The following is a 26,645-nucleotide window of genomic DNA, read 5'->3' as shown; positions in this document are numbered from 1 at the left end:
TGGAGAGAGGAAGTGAGGCGCGATTCAAAGGGGCTGTGTGCTAAACTTGGACCCTCATCTGACCCTCCTGGGCATGCTTACACAACAGAGCAGAGGGAACAGTGGGCGTCAGGAGAGGGGGTCTGAGCACAGCCCCTGACTTCCTGTAAGAAACAACTTAAGGGGGGAAAGGGGGGGGGGTGTGGATGTGTTTGGTGGTTGAAGGAGGTGGTGTGTACGCAGTTTATTTTTTGCTGATTCTTGTTGTAATTAATCCAAGACTGATCTAGCTGCTTGTGAGGCAAGCAGTGCTGAGCTAAGTGTGTGAGTGTTTGTGTTTTCGGGGGGCTGGGGGGGTTTTGGGGGGGGGGGGTGCCTTGAGGGCAGCAAATGGCAAAAATGAGACATAAAAACCGAGGGATGATCATATCCATATGGAGGAAACAGCTCCACTTCCCAGGCACTATGAGAGAGAGAGTGCGAGAGTGCAAGAGAGAGAGAGAGAGAGAGAGAGAGAGAGAATTGCAGAGTATGAAAAAGCAAGAGAGGGAGGAGAAAAAGAACTAGCTAGCACAGCAGAAAAATAATTGTAGACAGAATAGAAGACAGAAAACAAGGGAGGAACAGAGAGACCCTCCTCTGCCTACCTGGGTCCCGTGGCTGTGTTTTCTGTTTTGGAATCAAGGAGGTGGGGAGGAGGGGGGGTCTGGAAGGGGGGGGGGGAAGAGGGGGGTGGAGTGCCTGGGTCGGAGGCCACAGTCCGGGAAAGTTTCGCACACCAGTGACAAAGTGAAGCCACTCAGAGGAATTCACAGTCTCGACGCGTCTGTTTTTTTTCTTTCCTTTTTCCTTTTTCTCTTCCTCCCCCTTACTCACTCTCTCTGTCTGTCTCACTCTCTCTCTGTGTCTCTCTCGCCCTCCCTCTCTCTCTCTCTCTCTCTCTCTCTCTCTTTTCTTCTTGCTGCATGTCATCTGGAGCGGAGAGCCGCTTCCTCCGTCTGCTTCGTGCTCTTCAGCGACGTTCCGCCCCAGACGCCGTGGACTCCTGACCTCGGGACCGGGGGGGAAAGGGGTGCGAGGAGCGTGCGCTCGGGGGCAGGGCAGGGACCCCGCTGGCTCCCCTTCTGGGTAGGCGAAACGCTCAGATAACTGTTTTGGGACAGTTGCGGAGGGGAGAGGAGGAGAGAGAGATCTGGCTGTGGGACATCTGCAGAGGAAGCAAAGCGATCAGCTGATCTGTTGTCGAGGGGTGTTCCCTGCCCTTATAAGGAGAAGGGACGGTGAAATCGTTTAGTTTCGACCCGTTTCTGAGGCGCGCGGCGCTGCTCCTTTTTTCGGCGCACGGTTCCCGCCACGGTCTCCGGAGCCGGCCGCGTGGAGAGAGGCGTTCCGCCTCGGTCTCGGCTCGCGCCTTTTTTTCTTATTATCCTCCGTGTTTTCTTTGGGCACAAGGGCCCTTTTTGTTTGGTGGGGGGACAACAGGAACTTTTGTTGCCGTGGCGAGAGGGCGCCGGGGGATCGGGACCAGGCCGCGTCCCGGCCGCTCGCTCTCTCTCCTTCGCCGCGGGCTCCCTCGCGGGAACATCTGGAATGCCGCCCGGTCCTCGCAGAGCCTGAACGGACCCCGCGGGCCGCGGACCCACGCCGGAGGGAGGGAGGGAGGGAGGGAGGGAGGCGTGCTCGGCGCTCGGAATGGAGCGTGACCCGCCCGCCGTCTGACCTGCCCGTGAGCGCCATGGCAGGCGTGGCTGAAGAGCCCACGCCGCGCCGGTGAAGAGCTGCGGCCGGCACTGACAGGTGTCAGCGTTAAGGATTACGGTAAAACCCCCCCAACGCCTCTCTCTCCCTCGACCCTGCCCGCCTCCCAGGACTGACCTGAACATCTGGAGGTGCCATGAAACAGGTCTCCACAGCAACCCCCCTACGCCTGCTCTGCCCCGACCACGTTTCCTTCACGTCTCCTGCCGACTGGACTACGTCGTTTCCCGGAACCCCCCCTTGTCCGGCTCCACGATCCTCTCCGCCGTCTTCCTCCCCCGCCTCGGAGGTGCCCCCCCTCGCTCCAGGCAGGGCGTCGCCATGGCGACGGCCGCCTGGTATCACCGGGACATCAGCCGCGTGTGCGCGGAGGACCTGCTGGCCCGCGCGGGGAGGGACGGGAGCTTCCTGGTGAGGGACAGCGAGTCTGTGCCCGGAGCCTATGCCCTCTGTCTCCTGTGAGTAAAGCTCCTTTAACCCTTTGAAGAATAGGTTTTATGGAATGTTTTTCCCAAAGTCAGTGTTCTAGAATTCCATTGCAGTCATTGTTACATCAGCATTGAAATGTTCAGTTATGCGCATTCTAACCACATATTTGTGATCTTATGCCATAAAGGGTAAATCTGCATGTTCTCCTATAGATGTGTGTGCCTCCCCCGATTCTATACGCTCACATGTCACTCTGTCCTCTCTGGTTCTTAACTGCAACAAGCTTCAGTTGGTAAAAGGATTTTCTGGTGGCATATTATTGCATAGAATGCCCACTGGCAGGTCATAGTCCCCACTGAATTTTTGTTTATGGCGCTGCCACCCTTGTCTTCCATCACAAGCTGCACTTTCACCACCAAAATCATTGCTCACAGCCCCCCCCCACCCTTGCACATAGACGGGGAAACAGGGTTTTTTTTATCATTCAAGTTTATGCTAGTTTCCATTACAGGCTTCGCAAATTGATGTAGCAGACATCCCATCAAATATAACTCCCGATGTCTGTGAGCTCCATCAGCCCCTGACGGGGTTTTGACTGGGCCTAATTTCAGTAGCGCAGTTTAGCAGCAGATTGAGCGGAGGAGGCAGGCAGAACAGAGGCTGGTCTGGGCGGACTGGACCAGAGTGGCAGAGGCAGGAGGCACAAGGCCTCCCTCCCAGGCCAGGCCTCTCTCCTCCCTCTCTTCCCTCTCCTCTCCCTCCTCTGGCTCTGGAGCTGGGAGCTCAGCTCTGCTCTGGTGGCCTCCCTCCCAGGCCAGGCCTCTCTCCTCTGGCTCTGGAGCTGGGAGCTCTGCTCTGCTCTGGTGGCCTCCCTCCCAGGCCAGGCCTCTCTCCTCTGGCTCTGGAGCTGGGAGCTCTGCTCTGCTCTGCTCAGCTCTGCTCTGGTGGCCTCCCTCCCAGGCCAGGCCTCTCTCCTCTGGCTCTGGAGCTGGGAGCTCAGCGCTGCTCTGCTCTGCTCTGGTGGCCGAGCTCCTTCTCCGCCGCGGCCCCGCGCCAGATGCATTCCTGAAAGCTGATCCCTCCAGCTCCAGCGCCCCTTTCCTTCTCCCCTGCTTGTTTTTCTCATGCAAAAAATGAAAAGAGCCTCCCATGATGCACTGCTACAGACAAAGCATGAGGTATTGTGGGTATTCTGGTCTTCTCTGACAAAATAACACTTCAGGAAACAAATGAAGGTACAAACCCTTGTATAGTTCCCTGGGTGGCACAAAGACACCACACCTGACCAGGTGTTAGGGGTGGTTGCCACCTGTAGTTACATAATTGCTGAGTGGCAATAGACTGCTGATCTTGATGTATTAACTTCAATGGCTCTTTATCCCTGTATTCATATAGTGTGCTTTATGCTTTGGCTGAGTAAATTGATCAGTACTGTTAAAAGTAACACACTCCATCAGCTTGATTACCTTACAGGGAAGTACTTGGGTATTTGAGTCCAGGAACAAAACGGACAAAAGTTTAATCCGAAAGCAAAGCATTATTGTCTGAGGTTCAATGATTGTAAAGGGAGGAAGCATTTTCATTTTCTGAAAGGCCATGAATAAGTTTTAAGCTGTGACAAAAAAAAAAGTCACACTGACCTGAAGCTTAGGGCCCAGTCCCTTTTAATTTACATTACAGGCATTTAGCAGACGCTCTTATCCAGAGCGACTTACACAGCTTTTACTTAGCAACTTACATATTTAAGTTAAATTGTCCCCAGATTCGAGCTGTGTGTAATTAGGTCAGAAAGTAGGTGATCTGCAGCGTAGCATGTGGTTCAGTGGTAAGAGCGCGGAACCACACGGTCGTGTTTGTGGTGTGCAGTTTGGAAGGTGGCAATAAGGGCGGCTCTCTCTCGTTCGCAGGTTCCAGCGGCATGTTCACACTTACCGCATTCTCCCCGACCCAGAGGGCCTGCTGGCGGTCCAGGTGAGTGGCGGCACTGGCCCTGTTTCGGTACTTTCCATCCGTACTCCTGACCTGCCTGTTTTACCATCCAGTCTCAGAGTGAAAAATGAATCAAACACCGGCCGTTTTAAAGTTTAGGATTAAAGAAAAACCAAAGCCAGCTGTTGTAGCCATAGCACCTCAGTTGTTAGCACCTTTCATACCATTCTTTACCAGCCCAAAGTGGTTGACCAAAAACATTATATACAGTATATGAAAAATACTAAAAGGATACACAAGAACAAGATCAAACAAATAAAAACTATAAAATGAGAACAGGACCAAGTGATAAATACAACCCAGACAAACCAAAAGCTCACTAGAAGCTTGAGTGTGTAGTGTTTTCCTTTCAGACACAAACAGGAAGCCTTTGCGTGTCCAGGCTGCGTACAGTTGACGGTGCTGAGGGAGAAGCATGGGTTTTTATTTTGATGCTGCCTCTGCCGTTTGGTCATGTAGCTGCATGTTTCTACAATGACCTCAGCGGTACAGAGGAAAGATTGTGTGGCTCACATAGATTCCTGTGCACCCCACTCACTTGGCTGGAGAAAGAGGCTACTATGATGTGTGGGCTGGGGCACGCAGAGTGTGCCGTGAGTGCTATGAGTCCAGGAGAACTGTGTACTCCTGCTTTTGCGCGGTTGTGAGGACACGTGTATTTGTGCATACATTTGTGTATGTGTGTGTTTGTGTGCGTGTGTGTGTGTGTGTTTGCGTGTGCGTGTCCATGTGTTTGACAGTGATATGCTGATCTTTGGGTCCTGTCCCTTTAAGGAGCCACGACGCCTGGTCCTAATTATGGACGGCAAGGGAAAAAAACACAATAACACAAACATGAAAAGCACTGCCCACAAACCAGCATGTGCATTCCTCTGGTTTGTGTGTGTACGCACATCTGAGTAAGAGGTCTTACAGTCCAGGCCACAGAACACAATGAAAATTGGGCCTGTCTCAACAGACTTTGAAGACCATATATGGTGCCTTTAAAAACCTTTCTATCAGACGAGAAAAGATGCTCATTAGCTACTAAAAGTTTTTAGGGTGTATTTTGGTTTGTTTTCTTGGGCTGCCAGAGAGTAGCTTTTTCTTGGTGCAATTTCTTATGAACTATGCTACTACGCAGTGGTGCATGATACCTTCTAGTAATGGAACACTGATGTTATTATCAGAACATTTGCATGGTGAAGGTTAAAACCAAGCTTCCTTTCTGTTTCCTGTCCTCTCTTTCTTTCTTCCTTTGCAATCATCTATCATTTTCGTTCCCCCTTTCATTATGAACAAATGCTTCTTTTATTTTAAGATTCCTTGGCAACAAACTCAATTTGTCCCTGCCAGAAAGCGTTACTGTGTTTCTGTAGTAAAAAAGAGAATGTGATTCTCATACAGACCCAGGAAAACAGGCTGTTTTGTGGTAGTCATCCTGTACGTCTTAGGTGCACATGAGCACCGTATTGTGTATGTCCATATTTTTATGTGTGTGTGAGCATGTGTGTGTACATGCTTGTGCATTTGTATGCATGTGTATGTGTGTGCGAATGTGTGTGTGTGGGCGTGTGTGTGTGTGTGCTCGTGCGCGTGTGTGCATGCATATGTATGCATGCGTGTGAGCATGTATGTTGGTGTATGTGTGCTTGTGTTTGCCTGCGAGTGTGTGTGTGTGTGTGTGTGTGTATATGCATGCGTGCATGTGCGCATGCTTGTGTGTGTGTACACATGCATACTTATGTATGCGTGTGTCTATGTATGTGTGTGTGTGTGTGTGTATGTGCGCGTCTGTACGCGTGCATGCATGTGTGTTTGTGTACGTGTGTTTGTGCATGTGTATGTGCTTGTGCATGTCTATCTGTATGTGTACGCATCCACGGCTGGCTGGTACAGCAGGCGAGCAGCCCTGCAGAAAGCGCTGGAACTCTGACTCACTGCAGCCAAGCGGCAGCCTCCAGGATGTGGGCGGCGGTGACATCACCGCCTGAGAGCCCAGCTGGGGCGCGGTTCTGCCAGGCTGCCTGTGCGTGTCCCGCCTGCATTACCCCTGGGAGAGCCGACAGAGGCACGGCCCCGGTGGTTTCTGTTTCGGACAGGGTGTCCCAGGGGGCCCAGCCTCCACCCTGGGTGTACAAAGCAGGCTGACAGGCACTGCTTAAATGTAATGTAATTAAATGCAGTGTAATGTAATAATACAGCTACAATTCTGAAATGGGCACATTTGTCACGAGCCCAAACCGGTAGACAAATTTAGTTTAAAAGGCCTCTGTTTTAAATGTGATGTCTTTATCTGGTTCTCTCTTAAGTTGTACTGGTTAATCCTGAATAGTCTAGTAATAACTCCCTGTCTCAAATTCCAGCGTATGGTCAGCAAATTGCCATGGCAACAGTCCTGGGAATACCTCCTTCTTTCTTTTCACAACCATTGCTTGTCCCTCTGAAAATGCATTCTAATACAAAGCTCTCTTAAAACAACATTCAGACAGTACAAGTACATGTGTTTCATTAGTGGAAAATGTTGGTTGTGGTACTTGTTTAATTGGTTAGTGATTGGTTAGTTGTGATTTAAGGTATCTTAAATGTAGGCTTCCACAAATTTCGAGACAGAGGCGCTATCTTGTCCCTGGGTTTCTGTGTCTGTTTTAGTTGGAGACTTAATGGAGGTAAATGAGGTTTAATGCATTTTTTTTTGTATTTCTCTGGTATTTTTTGACTTCTTTGGTAATGTTTCATGATCATTTTTACTGTTACACTTAGACATCCCAGGGGGTACAAACCAACTGTTTCCGCACACTTGGGGACCTGGTGTTGGGGTACCAGCAGCCACACAAGGGGCTGGTCACACCCCTGCTTTACCCTGTGGGACGGGAGGCTGAACCCGGGGACGAGAGCTCAGGTGAGGTGGGAGGACATACCTGACCCCTGGAATAAACAACGCCATTTTGCACTATAAATGTCATTTCAGATGCTAGAGCTACAGCACTAGAATAATGTTTACTTTAAACAAACAAAATCAAATAATAATTTTGTCCTGAATGTTATTGAAAAAAAAGTTATTTTTCAATGGTTAATAATCTGTAGGAATTTTACTGGTGTCCACAGGGTTAAAGTGAAATTTTGGGTTGAAGTTTCAAATAATGTATTTGACCCTGGCCTGATTTCCAGTCCTTATAGCTTTGCAGAGGTTGTTTAACTTGATATGACTTTGTTTAATTTATTTGCCTGGGACCATTTTCAATTTTCAACATAAATTCCAAAATATGAAATGTGAACTATTGCATAGCTAAAAGTTAAAGTTGAATGCTAGTTCAGGCCAGCGAAGGCCAGTTTGTAAGTACTCACCAATTGAATTTTATCTGTCCTCTCTACAGATGATGAGAAGCCCGGCGTGACGTGGACGTCTGGTCCCGGCCCACCCCCAGCCAGCACGGTGCCCCCCCAAGGAACTTCTGTGACCCCCGGCCTCCATCTACTCCTCCTCCAGAGGCTGCAGGAGATCACCGTACCCAGGTTCATATGCTGAACACACCCTTATTTATGACACGGACGCACAGAACAAAGCTGGTATGCAATTTTTCATGTACTACTGTGTACAAAACCTGGATCAAATGGGATGCCAATAAAAAAGGAAAAAGAGTCCTGCAGATCCCTAAGCATGTTCAACAGAACATGTTATTATCCAAAACATGCACTTGAATGAAAGAATGAAATTTTGTTCTGAATATTTGTGAAGGTAGATATTCCTTATCAAAGTTTAAGTAATCCTTAGAAAAATACTTTTCTGTATAAAAGTATTTCACATAAAATATTTGACCCAGGTCTGCTGCATACAAGGGATTTAAACATATCTTTGACTTTGATGGCTCATTTATGTAGTGGAAATGACCAATCTAGACCAGCTGCATAATCAGATGCCATTGGAGAGAGGTCACCTGGTCCAGTGTCCATCTGAGGTTCCAATTTAGAAGCAAATGTCAACATGCTGAAGCCGCTAAAGGGGAGCCACTTGTTCAGGATGTTTCTGTCTTCTTCCACTGCAATAGACACAATGTCAAGTGGTTAGCACATGTGTATATTTGAGTTATGAGCACTTGGTTGGATACTCATGGTGCATGACAGTTGCTAAAGCCACACTAAGTTTCATGCAGTCAAGCTCTATGCAGTTAGCACTAAAGTTATTTTACAGCAGTAAAATTGTTGCGAATAATAATTATGTAGCAATGTTTTTTAAGCGTTTCTGTTACATCACAATTCCTACCCCAACTTTCCAAGAACATCGGTCAAATCACTCATAATTTTTCTACAGAGAAGTGTTTTAAAGACATGCATGCTCCCTGACGTGATCATGAGAACACAATACTTTCACAACTTTCCCCATGTTTAAGAGCCTTGTTTGGTTTTCTCTAGAATGTAATGTAATGTAATGTTTTCTGGGTGGTCACATGATGTGTTTTTTTTTGCAGCATGGCCAATGAGCTGGTAGGACTGCTGAGCGAATACCTGCGCAGTGAGCTTCCCCAGGACCTGGAGGGCCTGCGCAAAGGAGGGACGGGACTGCGCAACCTGCAGCGCACTCTGGGCACTGCCTGCGAGAGTCTGCACAGGTACTCTAATTTAACTGTCAATGGTGCCATCTGGGCGCCATTTTGTCTTAAAGCCTGGTGCAACTGTCAGTGGGTGTCAACGGGTATGTCTAGGCACACTGCCTGACAGAGTTTGTACAGTTAACTGTTGCTCAACTCTCAGTGCTGCACACTGGCCACTGTCTTTGGCGGGTCTGCACAGGCAGCTTATAGGAGTTTTTGCTACTGCAATACAATTGTCAATGGTGTGCCCAAGCATTTGGAGAATGCTGGGACAGTACATAATGATGAGAAATATCATCAAGGACAGCTTCTGAAGCTCTGATGTAGGATGTTGACCATGCAAGGCCATTCTACAGTAGACAGTAGATCAGCGGTATTGATTGGAGCTATAATCCAGAGCTACTGAACAGGTTTGTTGGGATCATTCAGACAAAACCATTAGCTCTGTCAGGTCCTATTCAATATGACCTTTTTGCAAACTGACATACAGGAAGACTCAGAAAGACCTTTTGAAAACAGTTATCAGAAAAGAATATGTGATATGTTTAAGTAATTTTTAAGGGAAATATTGTTACCGCATGTCTTTGCCTCATCTACCTGTAAATATGCTTTACACAAGTAGCGAACCTCTGACAAGAGAATATAAAGTTTTCAAAGAATTATCGCGAACGTTAAGAAAATTTGGTTACATCCTAGTGTGTGCAGAGTGTTTAAGTGGTTTTGTTTTCTCGGCAGTGAGATTGACCTGACCTTGTCCAGCCTGGAGACTCTGGCCAAAGTGTTTGACCATCCTGCCTGTCCCTTGACCAGTCTTAAGACGCAGGTGTGTCCCTGATGCCTGCTCACTCTCAGGCTGCTGTTCTACCACCTCTTTTTTGGAGATTCTCATTGTCAGTATGTTGCATGGAACAGTGGCTCCCTGACCATTCCAAGCCCATGACTCACTCAGTGAGCCAATGCATTTTCTGTGAGCCCACCCCTTCATAATATCTAACCATTCATTTGTTCAAATATGGAAATAAATTGTTTTTAAAACATGTATCAAAACAACTGCATGTGTACCATGACCAATGAATGTACCTTGTGCAAGGTTTAATTTTTCTGGTGTGCCTGTGGCGAGAGTATACAATTCCACAAGAGGAGGCAGTCTGTAACGCACATTTCTTTCCAGAATTGTTCTTGTATCATTGACCTTCCAAAACATCCTTGGAACTATTGTAAATTCATACTAATGAACTAAGCCAAACAGCTCCCTAATAGTTTGATCCTTACACAGCCATTGCAATGGAAATGTTTCCTATTAAGATGAAAATGTGGAAAGTTTTTTTTTTGCAGAGTGACTTCTGAGTGCATGGGGTGCCTAAATATCATGCATACCTGCGGTTTATTGGCTTGGAATAATCTGTCAGAAATTTGAGTGAAAAACCCAGGGACTCTTGGCCTGAAAGAATAATTACAAACATGTAAACTGTGCGCCCTCTAGTGTGTGGCCTACTGCAAAGCATATATCACTCCCCGTGGGTGTATTGCTGCAAATAAATGGTCAAACTCTGACATTGAGATTGCTACAATAATATTCATTTGCAGCAACATACCCACACGGAGTGGCACATGGTTGAAGGTGAATCCATTAAAGGTTCATTTTTAATCTGATTTCCCACAATTTTAAATCTTTTTTTCTTCCTCAAATGTTTTCATTTTAATAAGCTGCAACTCTGTTCACTAACCAAAACCACTTGTTGTTAGTAAGCAGAGAGCATGGAAGGAAACAAGCTGATCAGCTCTTGACTCTGTAAGTTCTCACGATTCTCTCCTTCTCTCTGTCGTGCAGAGCATGGGGAAGGGGACGGAGGTGGATATGGAGAGTCTGGTGTGTAAGACCTCAGCCCTGTGTAGCCTGCTGTCCTCCCTGGAGAAGAGGGTACTTGCTCGCGCCACTGCAATGCTCCTGCCCCTTCACCCTCTCCGCCATCACTCACCCATCACACAGCATTGCTGGCTCAGGCCCATCATAGCCCTGCACTGCGGTCACCTGAACTTAGACTTGCCAAAAGGTTTTATCTTTTACAGGAGGGGTTGACTCCAGCAAAGCCAGTATTTACAGGGCGTTCGTGTACTGGGCTAAAACAAAAGCCTGATCCTTAACACCGATTTTAGATGCACCTTTGGAGCAACAACCTCAGACCCCAGTTGTAGAACTGGATGAGGGCTTTTGACTGCTTCCCAATGGCTGTTATATGTAGAGTGCCTGCAGTGGATGAGAACCGGTTTATGAATTATGCAGGCCCCAGGTCTTATGTTCAGGAGAAACTCCATTGCCATTGTTACAAAATGAACCCATATTGATTACAGTGTGCACCTGTTCAGCATGAATAGGCATATTATTATTTATCTGCTGCTTAATTCACAGTCCTTCTGTAGCCATTTGCTGAATTAAACATATGGCTGTGCTCTGCAGGTGCTGAAGGCTCTGCAGGACGCTGTGGCCAATCACAATCTGGCAGCACAGCCGGCTCCGCCCCCTGAGCCCACCCCTGCAGTGAAGACTTCTGCGAGGCCTGTGCCTGTTCATTCCTTTCAGGTGAATAAACTTCCAGATACATTCTCCTGTTGTTACACATACATTGTCTATATGGTTATTACTATTACAGTAACAGGCTAATTCAGCCAAATCTGTTCATGTTCTTCGTAGTCTAGAAATGTGAAGACAAGTGTGAAGCTTCAGTTGTGCCCTTGAAGTAATATATTGCCAATAAATAGCTAACATTAAAGGGTGATGTGCACACACCAATATACATGCATCCTGTGCTTCTGTTGATGGCAAACCACATATGTAGGACAGCTTTTGGGGTTGTGGGTAATTCAAATAGCTCTTTTCTCTGTGACTGCAGGCTTGATAAAATCCAAAATGACTAATATTTTCCCCTCTCATTCTCACTTGTGTGTGTGTGTGTGTGTGCATACATGTGTGCATGTATGTGTGTCTGTGTGGGCACATACATGCATATGTGTGTGTGTGTGTGTGTGTGTATGTCTGTGTGTGTGTGTGTGTGTGTGCATGTGTATCCAGGTGAAGATTGTCCATTATGGCAGACAGACCGTGTCAGTGGATGTTGACAACGGAGTTTTGCTGTTTGACAAAAAATCTGGGGCTTTCGGCGTGGAGACTCTGTCACAAGACAGGAGTGAGGGCAATTTTTATAATCATCTTGACAAAGAATTTTATATGAACATTAATGAGCATAAATTAAATGACTGTATAGCTCAAGTTCATTATGTTTCACTCCAACTAACTTTGTGCTTGTTTTGCTTGTGTCTCTGTGTGTGTGTGTGTGTGTGTGTGTGTGTGTGCGCGCTCGCGTGTGTGTGTGTGTGTGTGTGTGTGTGTGCGCGCTCGCGTGTGTGTGTGTGTGTGTGTGCGCGCGCTCGCGTGTGTGTATGTGTGTGTGTGCGCTCGTGTGTGTGTGTGTGCGCGCTCGCGTGTGTGTGTGTGTGTGCGCGCTCGTGTGTGTGTGTGTGTGCGCGCTCGCGTGTGTGTGTGTGTGCGCGCTCGCGTGTGTGTGTGTGTGTGCGCGCTCGCGTGTGTGTGTGCTGTCAGTTCTACAGCTGGTGAAGTTTCAGAGCAGTCCAGCAAGGCTGCGGATGATTGTGGACAGTCACAGAAACGTCCCACGGGAGCTGCTGTTCGAGAGCGCGCGGGTGAGCGCCGGGGGAGGTGGGGGTGTCGCCCCAACGCTGCTACATTCGGTCCAAATCCCCGCCCCCCCTCTCTGCTGCGGTCTTCATAAAAGAGCTCCTTCCCTGTGATGACAGAGGGCCGCTGCCAGGCTCCTTCTCCTCAGCAGGTTGTGTTTGTGTACTGAGCGCGCTCCTCTCCTCTGCTTCAGAAGCGGGACGCCTTCTGCCTGCTGCTCCAGCTAATGAAGACCCGGCACTCCAAGCTGAGCGAACCGGATCTCATCTCCGTATTCGTGGGCAGCTGGAACATGGGTACCTCAGCCCTGTGATGCTCCAGTCTCCCTCCTCCTGTATTTCCAGCCTCTACAGTCCCTTGCTCCTCTATGCAGAGGTGGTAAATCCAGGTTCAGAATGTAAAAGTCCTCCCCAGATTTTTGTTCCAATCACTTTGATTTGGTAGAACTAATTAGTGAAATTAGCTGGCTGAGATCGTAGGTGGAAGAAATACATTATTTTCTAAGATTTTTTGTTTTCTTAGCTCTGGACTTTCCACCTCTGCCCTGATTTCAGATATCAGACAATTCAGCCATTCTGTAGTTTTCAAACACTGCCATCAGTTACTCAAAAAGCTCTTTGTAGTTTATTGGGAAAAAGTAGAGGGGCTTTGTTCTCAGAGGTCAATTCTTATGAAAACAAACACACTGCAGCAGGGCTGCCCAATCCTGTTTCTGGAGATCTACCCTCCTTCTTGTTTTCACTCCAACCCTAACAAAGCACACCTTATTCAACAGCTGCAGATCTTTGTTTGAGATGCTTATTAGTAGAGTTAGGTGTGCCAAATTATAGTTGAAATGAAAACCTACAGCATGGTAGATCTCCAGGAAATGGCATCGCATTGGATCAACCATCTCTGCTAACAAATATACACCCATAAGCTTATTAATCATTGTATGCCCATGAACAACAATCAGCATGTAACTGCTTGTAGTTGCAGAGAAAATGCCATGCATGGATATGGCTGTGCTGACTCAAGCAGAGAGTGCAGCATGATGGGTCCTCACCTCCCCATGCCCCCCCCCCCCCCCATTTTTGGGACAGGTGGATCCCCGCCACCCCGCAGCCTGCAGTCCTGGGTGACCTGCCAGGGCCTCGGCCGCGTCCTGGACGAAACAGTGGCGGCGCTCCCGCACGACGTGTACGCCCTGGGCACTCAGGAGAGCACGCAGGGGGAGAGGGAGTGGGCGGAGCAAATCAAGGCCACGCTCCGCAGCGTCACGCACATCGACTTCAAACTGGTCAGTGGCTGCGTGAAAATACCGGAAATAAATTAATCTTAAACTTCTGCTGTGTTGGTACATTTGGTTGGTACATTCTGCGGTACAGAATGCTCTGTAGTCACATAGGCCCCAGCGTCAGAGATTTACAGTTAGTCGATTCTCCAAAGCTGCAGTGTGCATTTGTGTCCTGCAGGTGGCGCTCCAGTCACTGTGGAACATCAGGCTGGCTGTGTTTGTGAAGCCGGAGCACGAGAGCCGTATCAGCCATGTGAACGTGGCGAACGTCAAGACTGGCCTGGCGAACACTCTGGGTACGACCCGCGGCGGCTAGCTAGGTCGCCCGCTTCTGCCCTTCCTGTCTGGAGATGAAGTGTAAATTTACGCTTGGCCTATTGCCAAATACATCAGATGCTGTGATAAGGGAATGCTACAACGGGGCTCTGAAGAAAATCACTCTGTTCAAACCTCTATTTCCATGGTTACAGGAAACAAGGGGGCCGTGGGGGTCTCTTTCCTGTTCAATGGTACCTCTTTCGGCTTTGTCAACTGCCATCTGACCTCTGGCAGTGAGAAAATTCTCAGGTATGCGCAGCGCACTGATTACACATTTAGCTCTTGTGTAGTTTCTGGGTGTTCAAGGGCAGCTAAGATTCCAAAAGGCTGATAGTTGACAGTCTGGATCAGACCAAATTATTGTGAGTGTGTGTGTGTGTGTGTGTGTGTGTGTGTGCGTGCGTGTATATATGTGTGTGTGTGTGTATGTTTGTGTGCATTGCTGAGAGCATGTGTTTATGTGCACATGTGTGCTCCTGCTCCTGTCTGTATCTGCCTATATGAATGTGTTTGCATTTTGTGTGCGTGTCCATATGACCAGCACAGGAGGGGGTTTTCTAACCGTGTCTGCTTGGGAAACGTGTCTTTGCAAAAGCATGTGCATTAAGCCCGGCTCCGTGCATCTTCTCAGGCGGAACCAGAACTTCCAGGACATCCTGCGGCTGCTTTCCCTGGGAGACAGGCAGCTGAGCGCCTTCGACATCAGCCTGCGCTTCACCCACCTCTTCTGGTGCGGAGATCTCAACTACAGGCTGGACCTGGACGTGCAGGTACGTCAGGCTCACAATGTAAAAGCAATCAGCTGAACAATTGTGGCATCAGTTCCTAACTTATTCATCAACTAAATCACAATCCCGTCAAAATTGGATTGCCTGCATCGTGCCCGAGTCGACAAAGAAGCAATGTCCCCAGTAATTGGCCTCCATCGCTTTATTTATGTGGTCCAAACGTCTCTGTGGTCTGGTTTTTCTAAGGAAACACAGAGCAGACTGTTGTTGAACCACAATTTCACAAGCACAAGCCCCCGTAAATTCCCCTTTGCTCTTGTGCTGCTCACCTCACTGCTGCCCCCCGCAGGACATTCTGAGACATGTCTCCAAGAGGGAGTTCAGTGACCTGATGTGCGCGGACCAGCTGACCCGCGAGCGCCACAAGAGGAAGGCCTTCCTTAACTTCAGTGAGTGAGGACTTCAGCCTGTCCCGCCATTGTCCTTTCTCTAGGGCGGAATGCAGTCATGGACCGGGCAGGGCCCTGGGGCGAGAGCGCCTGCCCCACAGAGCTCCAGCCAAACACGGCTCTGCCGTGGCCGTTATTCCCAAACATCGCCTGTTAGAAGTCTGCTGGTTTTGGTTGTGAAAAAAAAACAAAAACAAAAAAACACCAGAAGACTCTGTGGCTCTCCAGATCCGGAGTTGTTCGCCCCTGTCCAGTGTGCTTATCCTGTTCTCTGATTTTTGATTCGACTCCTCGCTGATCCCTCTGTGTGTTCTCTCGGCGCAGATGAAGAGCAGATTTTGTTTCCACCAACCTATCGCTATGAGCGAGGTTCCAGAGACTGCTACCTCTGGCAGAAGTACAAAACCACAGGGGTAAGACTACTTCTCTAAGATAACTATTTTCGGTTCCCACAACATTTCTGGAGAGACAAACATTCCCAAAGTACACATTCGTCTGGATTCCTAGATGTCCCTTGAACTTCACAATGGTCTTAGAATGTTACATTTTGTTGTTCCAGTTAAAATTAGAGTTTGAAATGTGGATGACTCAGTTCCAGTTTGGAATTCAGGACTTATATTTGTGAGTGTGTCGGGCGGTGGGGGAGTGAGACTGGGTAAAGGGCAAGGTTGTAAATAGCTTACATGCTTTCTTGTTTTGGAATGGGGCAAAGGCATGGCGATTCAGGAGATAAACCGAAAGACATTGGGCCCCATTGACAAAACTTTTCTTAAATTATTCTTACTTTTGTTCTTAAAAATGTTCCTATGAAAAAACAATATGAAATTCATGACACATGTGCAGACCTGTTTTTATGCATATCCTAGGATTATGAGATGATGAATGCTGACTATTTGTAAAATTTATGTGCAATCCTGTTCATGTGATTAGCATAAGGAAAGAGAAATTAACAAATACAATTAAGAAAAAAATGATGAATGCTGTAATGTTCTTGGAAACGTTCATACGCACAGTTTACTGTCAAATGTGATCGTACGCATGTTTCGTGAATGAGGCCCATTGTCCAACACAGCTAGGTGAAGGTGTGAGCTTATGAGGTTTTAGCTGTGTGACAGGCATGGGAGGCCTGGTGGTTGCAATCCACCTCTGCATTCTTCACCTCTAAAAATAAGTGCTTCACTCACCCCTGTTCCCATGTTGACACGCAGCCCCATCATCTGCAGTGGAGTCAGTGGGCTTTAGGTAGGGTGTGGGGGGTCTTAGAGTGCAGCTGTCACGAGATCTAAAAATAGGGTGAGAAATGGCCTCATATGTAGAAGGCGTGTGTAAGAGGAGATATAATCAGTGTTTGTTTTTCTTTTCCCCCAAGATGAAGGGTAGCATGTGTCAGAGATGCGATGGCATGTCACTTCATGACCCTAATGAAGTCCTGAATTAGTGTTCAGCACTGCATTAGGCCCCAGACCTGGATCAAAGCAGTTTTTTTGATGCACTTTAACCCTCTGCACGCCAGTGACATATTGACAATTCTAAGGAAATGATTTTACCTTTCAGTCAGTAACATAAAGCATTTTTGCACTGAAAAATATCAGGGATCTAAAAGTTTTATTGTATTTTTTATATTTTATTAAAAAAAACTAAAAAAACCCCCCCAAAAAACAGATTTACCAGTATCTTAAGGCATTTACATTTAGCAATTATTCTGATTGTGAGCAATTTACAGAATAGGATTCAATAGTTTAGGCAAAGCATACTTCTAAAAGCAATTCTTCCTCAGTCTGCTTTACCCCCCCTTCCTCCCCCAGCCCTAAACATCTCCCCTGTCACAACACCTCCCAAGTGACACGGCCCCTTGTCTGTCTCCAGGTGAGGGTGAATGTGCCGTCGTGGTGTGACCGCGTGCTGTGGAAGTCCTACCCGCAGACCCACATCCACTGCACCTCTTACGGTGGGTATAAGTGCCATTTGTGCATTTGACAGACCTGTCCAGAGAGACCTAACGTGTATGGAATGGACGCTGGGGAGACATGAAGATATCACAGTCGCTTCCAGTGAAACGTATCTTTAAAACAGAAGCTGGAATAGATTCAGCACTGCACGTAGATTGCGGTTATCAACTTCTGCAGCCTGGTCTGTGGAATTAATTTCTAACCACATACACCCCGCCCCCCCACCCCCCCCCCCCCCAAAAAAAAAAAAAAAAAAAAAAAATATATATATATATATATATATATATATATATATATATATATATGTGGTCTATCTGTAAGCCAAATCTCAGATTTGTTTGTTCCAGTAATATAGTACACTTTTATAAATATATACCATCCTAGCCTTTTCTTTCCTGCATCTTTTGAATTAGAACTGTGTTGCACAGCTTTCTGGCTTCCAATAATAGTGTGAATTTATGATAATTATGGCTACTGGAAGAAAAAGAATGACCTCAGAGGAATTGAGGAAGTCACGAGTTGTGCAATAATTTGTTTAGTTCTGTAGCATAGACACAGTTCCCCTTTCCCCTCTTTGTGTGGTGCAGCGTAATTCAGTATAAATTAAAATAATGTTAATCAAGTCACTATGTGAGGTGTTAATAATCTTCATTTTTATGGCTCATTTAGATGATCTTGTGTTCCCTCAGGCTGCACTGATGACATCATAACCAGTGACCACTCACCTGTCTTTGCAACATTCCAAGTTGGGGTGACATCACAGTTTATTTCCAAGACAGGTGAGTTCAAGGGATTTGTAATGTGGCTTGGATCTTTTCATGACCTCAACCCATCCACAGCTGTGCTCATCAAGTATTTAGATAGAAAGATGTTTTTCTGAAGATCTATTGTGTCAGTTCCTAACAGGTCACAGAATATCTTAGTTGATTCAGCCAACCACTTTGGTTAAGTGATAGAATTCATGTTTGCACCCCTGCTTAGTGTGAACCTCACACAACCACAATTTGTATGTTTGTTTTTGAAGTGTGAAATAATGTATCCTGTTTTCAAACTTTAACACATTATTTATATATACAGTCAAAGCAAAAATTAGACACATGACATCCACCATGCAAAAATGGTTGTATACTTCATTTCAATCCCATGTTCACCGACATGCAAAGAATATTTCCTAGGAACAAAATAATATTTACTTGCGCAATATGTATTTCTTTGTCCTCATGTGTATACCTGGTTATACACTGTTAAGTGAGATGTTTATATACCTGACTTCATTAACAGACCTGTAGCATGAAACAAAGACAAGATTGGTCATAACTACATCTGCTCAAGTAATGAATTGATGTAAATAAACATACAACAATGTTCTAGAAGCAGTGCATCTCGAGACCTACTTTCCATGTTCATGTCTGTCACACCTGTTTTCTCTAACACAGACCCAGCGTCGAGCGCGGAGAAGGCCTGGATCGAGTTGGAGGGCATTGAGGCGATTGTGAAGACATCCAGCAAAGCCAAGTTCTTCATTGAGTTTCACTCATACTGCTTTGAAGGCATTGTTATGGAATTAATTCCTTCATTCAGTCATTTGTTAATTCATTCGTTCAGTCATTCATTCATATACTCAGGGCTTTGGGAAAAGACTTCCATGTATGTCATGAGCCACTGGCCAAATGCACTGTTCTGCGCCTGCACAGAGTTCCGGCGTTCCAGTGAGAATGACTCACAGAGCTGTGAGGTGCCAGGGTTCCTGAAGCTGGGCTGGTCCTCCAAGCAGATGCCGAAGGTGAGGAACACTTGACCCCGCCATCCAGCACACTCAGAACTAGCCACCATTATTAAGTTTGCTCTAAATTTGTCATAAGGTGTGCAGGTAGATTTCATATGTTGTTTAATAGCCACAGAGTCTAAATTTGAGCCAGTGGGGCAAATCCCTTAAACTTTCTTTCTAATTTCCATTTCTTTTGATCTCTCTCTCTTTCTCCCTCCCTCAGCTCATCCCCATCGTCTCAGACTTGGAGTGTCTACAGGACCAGCACCTGCTGTTGTCCATCAAGTCATGTGACGGGTTTGAGTCATATGGTGTGTGTTCAGTCTCACCTCTTCCTCTTGCTCTGCTTCCATTAAAATAATGTTTGGTTGAAAGCAATCTTGTTTCGCATGCTTTCTTTTCCCTGTTGTGACCGTGTTTGTTGGGTATGTAATCACTGGGTTATGGCTCTGAAGTGAACACTTATTTGGGCCCTTTTCGTTTGACAGCGGTCCTCAGCCTGTGCTCTCTCTCGCCCCCTGCAGGGGAGTGCTGTGTAGCGCTGCGCTCTCTCATTGGCAACGCGGCGGAGCAGTTTGAGACGTTCCTGACTCACCGCGGGGAGGAGATGGGCTCCATCCGGGGCCGTGTGCGGGTGCACGTGCCCAGGGATCGCCGCCGCACCCGGGAGAAGACCTACGGTGCGTCAGCTCTTCCTTTTACTTTCTGCACGTCCGCTTCCCCTTCGCTGCTCTCTCCTCTCTCTGTCTCCTCTCTCCCTCCATCCCTCCTCTTCTATCTTTTCCTCAGTGCCCTATTCCTGGCCCTTGCTTCCTCTTTCAGTTCCCCTGTGATTGACCGCGGGCAGATGCATCCTGTGTCATTCAGGAAACGGTCTTTTTGGCCCATAGGTGAAGCTTGAGGTATCACCCTCACTCCACGCTTAAGGACAAACAGTTACATGACTTACAGCACGCTGCAAAGCTGCAGAATTCCGGTGAAGCTGCTTAATGTTGCTTGCGAAATGTACTGTTCCTTGTAAATGATGGCATCACGTTAAAGGTCGATTGAATGCCTTCTTTCTGGTGCAGAATGGTTTTGCTTCGAAAAAGAAGAGAAGGCCTCTGTGAAAGCCCATTTGTCACCCCCGACGACACGAGCACCCACTGCACGGTGAGGCTTAATATGCTTCCTCAGGTCATTTTGACTGGTGAAAATAAATATATTTATGTTTCAGTGCCATATTGGAAATATATTATAAAAAAAGATTCATTTTGATAAGGGGTGGGTCACAGACAACATATTCACAAAAATTAAACGGATTTTATAAAATCATTCACATGCGTCATTTTGGATGTGTGTGTGTGTTGGTGTGTATGTCTGTGTGCATGCGTGGGTGTGCGTGTGTGTGTTTGTACATGCGTGTGTGCATGCGTGTGTGTGCGTGTGTGTGTATGTGTGTTTCCTCCATCATGCTGTCTATCTGTTCTAGTGTCGCAGTGGCTCCGCCTCCTACATCAGCTCCCAGCAGCTACACCAACCCTGCCTACTTCATTTTCGAGGGCGTGCCTGTCCTGCGCAGGGCACAGGAGGCCCCAGCCCCTCGGCGGGACACCTCGGTGGTCTGGGCCAAGGACTCTGTCCTGCAGCTGCCCCGGCTGTTGGGCCGGGGTCAGGACGCCAAGGCCCCCCGCCGGTCCGACTTCACGGAGATCGAGATCCCGGGGTGCCTCCCCCAGTTTCACTCTTCCAATGAGCGCCATCCCCACCCTCAACCTCAACCCCAGCCCGGATCCTCCTACCAGCTCTTTCCAGCTCAGGACAAACCCCCCATGATCCACTCCCCAGGGGGGTCCCCAAACAGCAGCCTCCAGTCCAGGGAGCGGGCCCCCTGCAGGGATGCCCACAGAGACCAGAGGAGCGTGTACCAGAACCCCCCTGTCCTCGCCCGTGAGACTGCCCGGTTGTACAAGGAGACCTCCAGGAAGGACCGTCCCAGAATACACCAAGACCGGCCCCTCTCTGTCCGCAAGGGACCCCCCCTCTACCCCTACGTGTCCACCAGGGTGCCCCATTGCGAGCCTGTGAACCCCTGGCTGCTGGAGCCATCGCAGGTGGGACCTCCAGGGGACAACTCCCTCACCGCCCTGCAAATTGCCAAGTCCCTCAGTGAGGTGGACTTCCTGCCTGTGGACAGGAAATTATCCGGCCGCCAGAATGTGATTAGCCGACAGAGAGACCTGGGGTATGATCTGGCTGTCACCACGGAGAGGGCTTACTGCTGGGAGAAAGAGGTAAGAAATGAATCATGTTGATCTAACAATAAAAGTCATCTCTCAGACAAGGTAGCTAAATGAGGTTGTTTTCTTACCGATTTTAGAATAGGTGATAAACATTTTGTTGGCAACATCTGTTGGCTGGTTACATTTATCCAGACAGTCAAGTACAAGAACATGGCTACACCTAGAAAATTGATTTAGTCACAGACGAATCTTTGTCAAGACAAGTAGAAAAATGTTTCATTTTTTATTATCAGTACAGTCATTCTAGTAGTTATTTGTAGAGTCAAGCTAGTAGATATAATATAAAGTATAACTGTGAAGACAGGCGGGAATCAAACTAAACATACAGGTTACTGCCAAAATAAAGAAAAATACTTGAGGTGCTTCAACAAACATGTGGTCCCTTTGTTTATTCAACAATTAGCATCCCAGCATGTCTCATGGTTGTGTATAAAATGCTGGACAGGTCCGGTGAGACCCATTATTTTGGCTACCACAGCTAGATAAACAGGTCCCAGGCAGGGGAGGGTGTTGGAGAAAGTTCAGCAGGAGGCTTCAGAGATTCATGAACTTACTGATGCTTCAGGAGGAAGAGCGCAGAGGAGTGGCTGAGGTGATGCTGTCGTGGAGGTCTGCGGGAAAGACATTATAATCAAGGGGAAGCTGAGGTGGAAACCCCACACTCCTCTAAGGCAGTGTTCTGACATTGGTTTGAGATTCAAGGCAAAACGGATTCAAATCTCTGAATCACTTCACCTCAAATCGATCAAGGGCATGAGCCGGCAGTCACAAAGAGGGATACATGCTATAGTTGCCGTTTCCTTTATTTGGGGAGTTACCTGTATTCTCCTTGGCATCTGACAGATATGAAACTGTGCTCTTGTCATTACCGCCCCCCTGTCTGCAGGTGTCGGTACTGCACGGGGCCCCAGAGACAGTGCGAGAGCTCCTATGCACCCTGGGTCTGCAGCGCTACACTCTGGGGCTCAGCCTCAGCGGCTGGGACGACCTGGATTACTTCAGGTAGGGAGAGGGTACTGACAGGGGTATCGCTTTAGGCCAACAATGTATCCCCATTTTACATGCATATATACAGATTAACGGCACATTTAAACTTGTGTTTTGCCTCTTCCTACATTTTTGTATATAATTGTAAAAGGAACACTTGCCACAAAATAAATATAATCAGAATAAAATCAGAATAATTAACCCTCTCTCCTAGTGAGAATTGTGGTGACATTAAATATTAAGTCTTTTCAGATGTTTTTTGGCGTGACAGGTTTGGCTATTATGGGAATGCTTGTGAGCAACTATGTGGACACATTAGATCCAATCCAGTTAATCCAATTAAATTAAGTCAGCAGTGACACTCTGGCTTCTGTTTAATTCCGGTATGGCCTTACACAGAATATGCCTGTATCAAGTATCAAGAATCAAGTAATCAAACAAGGTACTAGATCCTATGAGGATGAAAGTATGCCAGCGTGATGTTTTCCATGCCACCCCTGTTGACACAGGCACACATACACACCCACACTCGCACACGCACACCCACACCCAACCACACTCGCGCACACACACACACATACACAACCACACTCACGCACACACACACATATACACACTCACACACACACACACACGCAGATTCACACCTCAAATGGCTACCCCCCCCCCCCAATTTTCGCTGTGTGTCTTATCATCTTATCTTGAGCCACAATGGCCAAATGCGGTGAACAAGAGGTTCCTGAGATGTATTGTTGAAAATTGCCAGAGATCTACTGAAGTGTTTTTATATTTTCCCAGTAACAGTTAACTCATTTAAAATGCATATTTGATCCAGTTCTTGTCCATATATGGGCAGATGTGGGCAATAGAACAAGTGAAACATTGTATGGTTTATTGCATTCCACTTGAAAAGCAACCTACACCCCCACATTGGCTGTAGCTTGTAGATGTATTCATTTAGGAGGTTTTTGTGTTTGTATAAAACTCAGTTTTAGCATATTATGTCCATCCCTGCATATGGGTTTGTGGGCGAGGGGACTGGTGACTGATCCTTTCATTCTCTGCAGTGGGATCACTGAAGAAGACCTCCAGGCAGCTGGAGTGACCAACCCTTCTCACCGCAGGAGGATTCTGGAGAACCTGCCCAGGATTTGGGATTGAAGAGGGGGGGGGGGGGGTGGTCCCAGGACAAGCCAAGACAGCAACGGGGTCCACACAGTGTCCTGCTGCAGCATCTGTGCCTTCCTGGAGTCTTTCAACCCAGGACAGCAGGGTCAGGATGGACCAAGCAGGAACCTTGCACAGAAGTTCTCATTACATGTGAGACTGATCTGAGGAAACTGGCACCACTGACACAGACCTGAGAATATCCACTGAGAACTCCTCTCAGTCCTGTGTTTGGGGGAAGGGTGTGTTGCATTCTTTTTTTGTAGTAAATCTCAATTTGAGTTGATAGTTTCTTACCTGTGCTACCTTTTTTAACCAATGTAAAACAAACCCTTGGTAGTCTGATAATCACAAAAATTGCTGACATTAAAATCAAAAGTGGGGTAGCCAACCCACCCTTTACCATGATCCTGACTGAGACGTTTATCAGTCTGAGAACACATAAGATATTCAGTGAAAGTAAATTTTTTTTTGTATGGTGTGTCGGGAAACGTTGTGGTTTTTCCACAAAAAACAGTCAAGTGTTTTTCTATTTACACAACCTCCAATGACTCATTCATCTCAACCACACTATTCTGTGAAAGACATCAGGTGCAATTTGAATTCAGCAGAAGTTCCTGTTTAGTGAAGATACAGATGCTCAACCTATTACTGGTCCGTGTGCTCATTTGTTTTCACATCTTTTGAAAGAGCTGAGATAGACCTCAGGATCTAACACACAAGTAAACATGTTCTATTGTACAATTTAATATTGCCTTTAAAGTTTATCTTATGCCTGATTCCGAGTTATGTGATAAGCAGGCACATGAGTCTCATGACTGTTTCTGACAGACTATGACAATTTTTTTATGACTATCAGATAGCACACAAACCCACACACACACACACACGGTCAGTGGAATCGAAAGTAAAAAAAAACTGACCTCTGTTGAGTTCCTCAACTTCCCACTCTGAATGAGCTTCCTGTATTTGGTTTCACTCAACACCACTGCCTTTGGAGGGGCCAAACAAAATTTGACCTTTTTTGCTTTGTTGCCAGTGCCTCCTTTCTCTAGACCTCACTTCCATCTTTAACACTGATTAAGAAATCAACATTACTCAGGCTATCTCTGTTCTAAGCCACTCCTTATTTACACAGGCTCCTTGGCATGAATTATGGTTGCAACTCATCCTGGAATTATTTCCTTTGTTGTTGTTTATTTCCAATTTTTCTCCTCAGTTTTTTTTTTTTTTTTCTTGAGTGCCTTATTGAAAATATAGGCCCAAACCCATTGCTGCAGCTTTGGAACAGCGTGAACTGCTGCAGTTATTGTGCCGGAGGACTGCATCCCAGACACGAGAGGTGACCTGCCTGATGACACCCTCCCTCCCTTGATGACATTGTGGTCAACTGTTCGTTGCCCGGCAAGATTGCCAGATCTGGATGGTAACTGGCTCAGTCCAGACGTCACTCTGTAGCAAAAGTGAAATTCAGTTATTTGCTCAGGGAGCTTCCTTGACTTCCTCCTCTACATGTTTTCACAGCACTGGAGTAAGTGCTGTCTACTTTCATAATGACCTCTCAAATGTAGGAAATTCCCCATGAGTCCTTACGAATATGCATGGTGGTGTTTGAAATTTTTGGGAAACAATCTACTTTCAAATCAATTGCTTTGGGTGATTTGAGTTTCTCAAATACGTAAGCCTGAATAGTCTTGCTTTACCTATGGACTTACAGGCACAGCCCTGCCATTGTGACCAAACCGAAAAGGACCAGGGATTAAATAAAGATGCTTATCTGTGATCCAAAGACCAGTGTGTGTGTGTGTGTGTGTGTGTGTGTGTGTTTGCGTGTGTGTGTGTGTGTGACGTGGTAAAAGTTAACGCCTGTTAAAGTTATTCATTAAAGTTGGGGCAAATACAGCTCTCAGAAATCTGGGATGCCACACGGGTCAGTGACCGAAAAGACAAATATCTCTACATTCTTCTGAACAAGTTGGTTTGGATCCACCACAATTCCATCACATATACAAAAATATATGCATGCATATAGAGTAAAAACATAAAAAAGCCAGACATGTACTGCACATCCAGCATATTTTCTGTGTGCAGAAAATTTACTTGCAAGGAATTACAGTATTATTTCCTTGTTTCCCTTCACAGGTAAATCAGCGTTGTCTGTCTGTGTTAATACATCTTTTGACAATAAGGGCTTCATTTGCAAACCAGAAATGTGCAATGGAAGCTTTTTCCATGGAAATTCTCATAGGGATTGAAAGTCATCACAATGTTGTATGGTATGCTAGTATTTTATCACTGCAATTTGAACTGGCTTTATACATACATATTTTAACATTAACATGACCTACATGTGATATGTAGTCACTAATATTCGACATGTGACTGAACCACTATGTGAATTGGCCCACAGGTTGAAAAACCCTGGTCAGTGGGGCGATAAGCCATTGGGGGCGGTAATCGGAGGGGGTCAGTGATCTCAGTGAGGAGATCAGTGAGGAGTGCGGTGGCCGTCACACACATTCCACACTCCTGAGTCAGTCGTGAGCCACTGGCCAGCCTTCCTGCACGCAGACCCTGCTGACAGGGCTTTGGGTTAGTTTCCTGCTCAGCCTGCCCCCTATCACTGAAACAAACCTGGTCAACCTCGAAGGCCTCACAGGTCTGGGAAACCATTGACGTCTACATCCATTAAACACACGTTCTGCTCCTCACAGAATCCTGCTGCACCTGGAGGACTCAACAGCATCAGTCACGACAGAAACAGGCACATTGTGTCAGGGTTCTGTGTCTTCCCCCTGTGTTGTTTCTCTGTTGGGCCGCCAGATGGCGGCACCTCGGTTTGTGTTCAGTTAATTGTTTTATTGTTTTCTATTATCCAATTATTAGTTGCGTTGTGTCTCGTGTTCCCCTCCCTCTCTGTGGCTTGATTGTTCATCGTGCCCTCCTGTGTCTCGTCTGCGTCTCTCTATTTAAATCGCCCTCTCCCCAGACTCAGGCGCTGGAACCTTTGGTTTGGTTTGTTTCTGTACCCTTTGTTCCGGTTCCTGCCTGTTACCTGTGAGTTTTTTGCTACCTGCCTGCCTGCCCTGTTCCCCACGTTTTTTGGATTTTGTATTTTTGTTTCCTTGTGAATTTTTGAGGTTTTTGTTGTGTTTTTCTTAGTCGCCCTGCGAGGCGTTCGGCTCCCTGTGTTCCCTGTTTAGTTATTAAAGTCTTTTGGTTTTCCCCATTTTTTGACTTTTGGCTTTTTACTCTGCGCTTGGGTCCATCCCCGCCCCCCCCCGCCTGACAGAAGGATCCA

The 26,645-nt window shown here is 46.8% G+C and overlaps 1 protein-coding gene across 1 annotated transcript; it reads left to right on the top strand.

Moving 5' to 3' along the window:
• The first annotated feature begins 709 nt into the window (after nt 1–709).
• inppl1b (inositol polyphosphate phosphatase-like 1b) lies at nt 710–25,127 on the top strand. The gene is made up of 27 exons (XM_035407641.1): nt 710–2,195; nt 4,074–4,137; nt 6,898–7,036; nt 7,512–7,650; nt 8,604–8,744; nt 9,462–9,549; nt 10,558–10,647; nt 11,185–11,307; nt 11,797–11,911; nt 12,325–12,425; nt 12,614–12,716; nt 13,503–13,699; nt 13,875–13,992; nt 14,167–14,263; nt 14,646–14,784; nt 15,092–15,191; nt 15,516–15,604; nt 17,058–17,139; nt 17,830–17,919; nt 18,577–18,690; nt 18,835–18,923; nt 19,132–19,219; nt 19,433–19,588; nt 19,979–20,060; nt 20,380–21,181; nt 22,077–22,192; nt 23,245–25,127. The coding sequence occupies exons 1-27, from the start codon at nt 2,059–2,061 to the stop codon at nt 23,336–23,338; spliced, it is 3,693 nt and encodes a 1,230-aa protein (XP_035263532.1). The 5' UTR covers nt 710–2,058; the 3' UTR covers nt 23,339–25,127.
• The last annotated feature ends 1,518 nt before the right edge of the window (nt 25,128–26,645 follow it).

Source organism: Anguilla anguilla, chromosome 3, assembly GCF_013347855.1.
Source record: "Anguilla anguilla isolate fAngAng1 chromosome 3, fAngAng1.pri, whole genome shotgun sequence".
Taxonomy (NCBI): domain Eukaryota; kingdom Metazoa; phylum Chordata; class Actinopteri; order Anguilliformes; family Anguillidae; genus Anguilla; species Anguilla anguilla.
This window is presented reverse-complemented; position numbering and strand designations above follow the sequence as displayed.

Excerpts from the sequence above, each read along its gene's own strand:
- inppl1b (XM_035407641.1), top strand. The coding sequence starts at position 2,059 with ATGGCGACGGCCGCCTGGTATCACCGGGACATCAGCCGCGTGTGCGCG. Across the intron at positions 7,651-8,603 it reads CAGGAGATCACCGTACCCAG|CATGGCCAATGAGCTGGTAG; the intron begins GTTCATATGCTG and ends TTTTTTTTGCAG. Across the intron at positions 13,700-13,874 it reads CGCACATCGACTTCAAACTG|GTGGCGCTCCAGTCACTGTG; the intron begins GTCAGTGGCTGC and ends TGTGTCCTGCAG.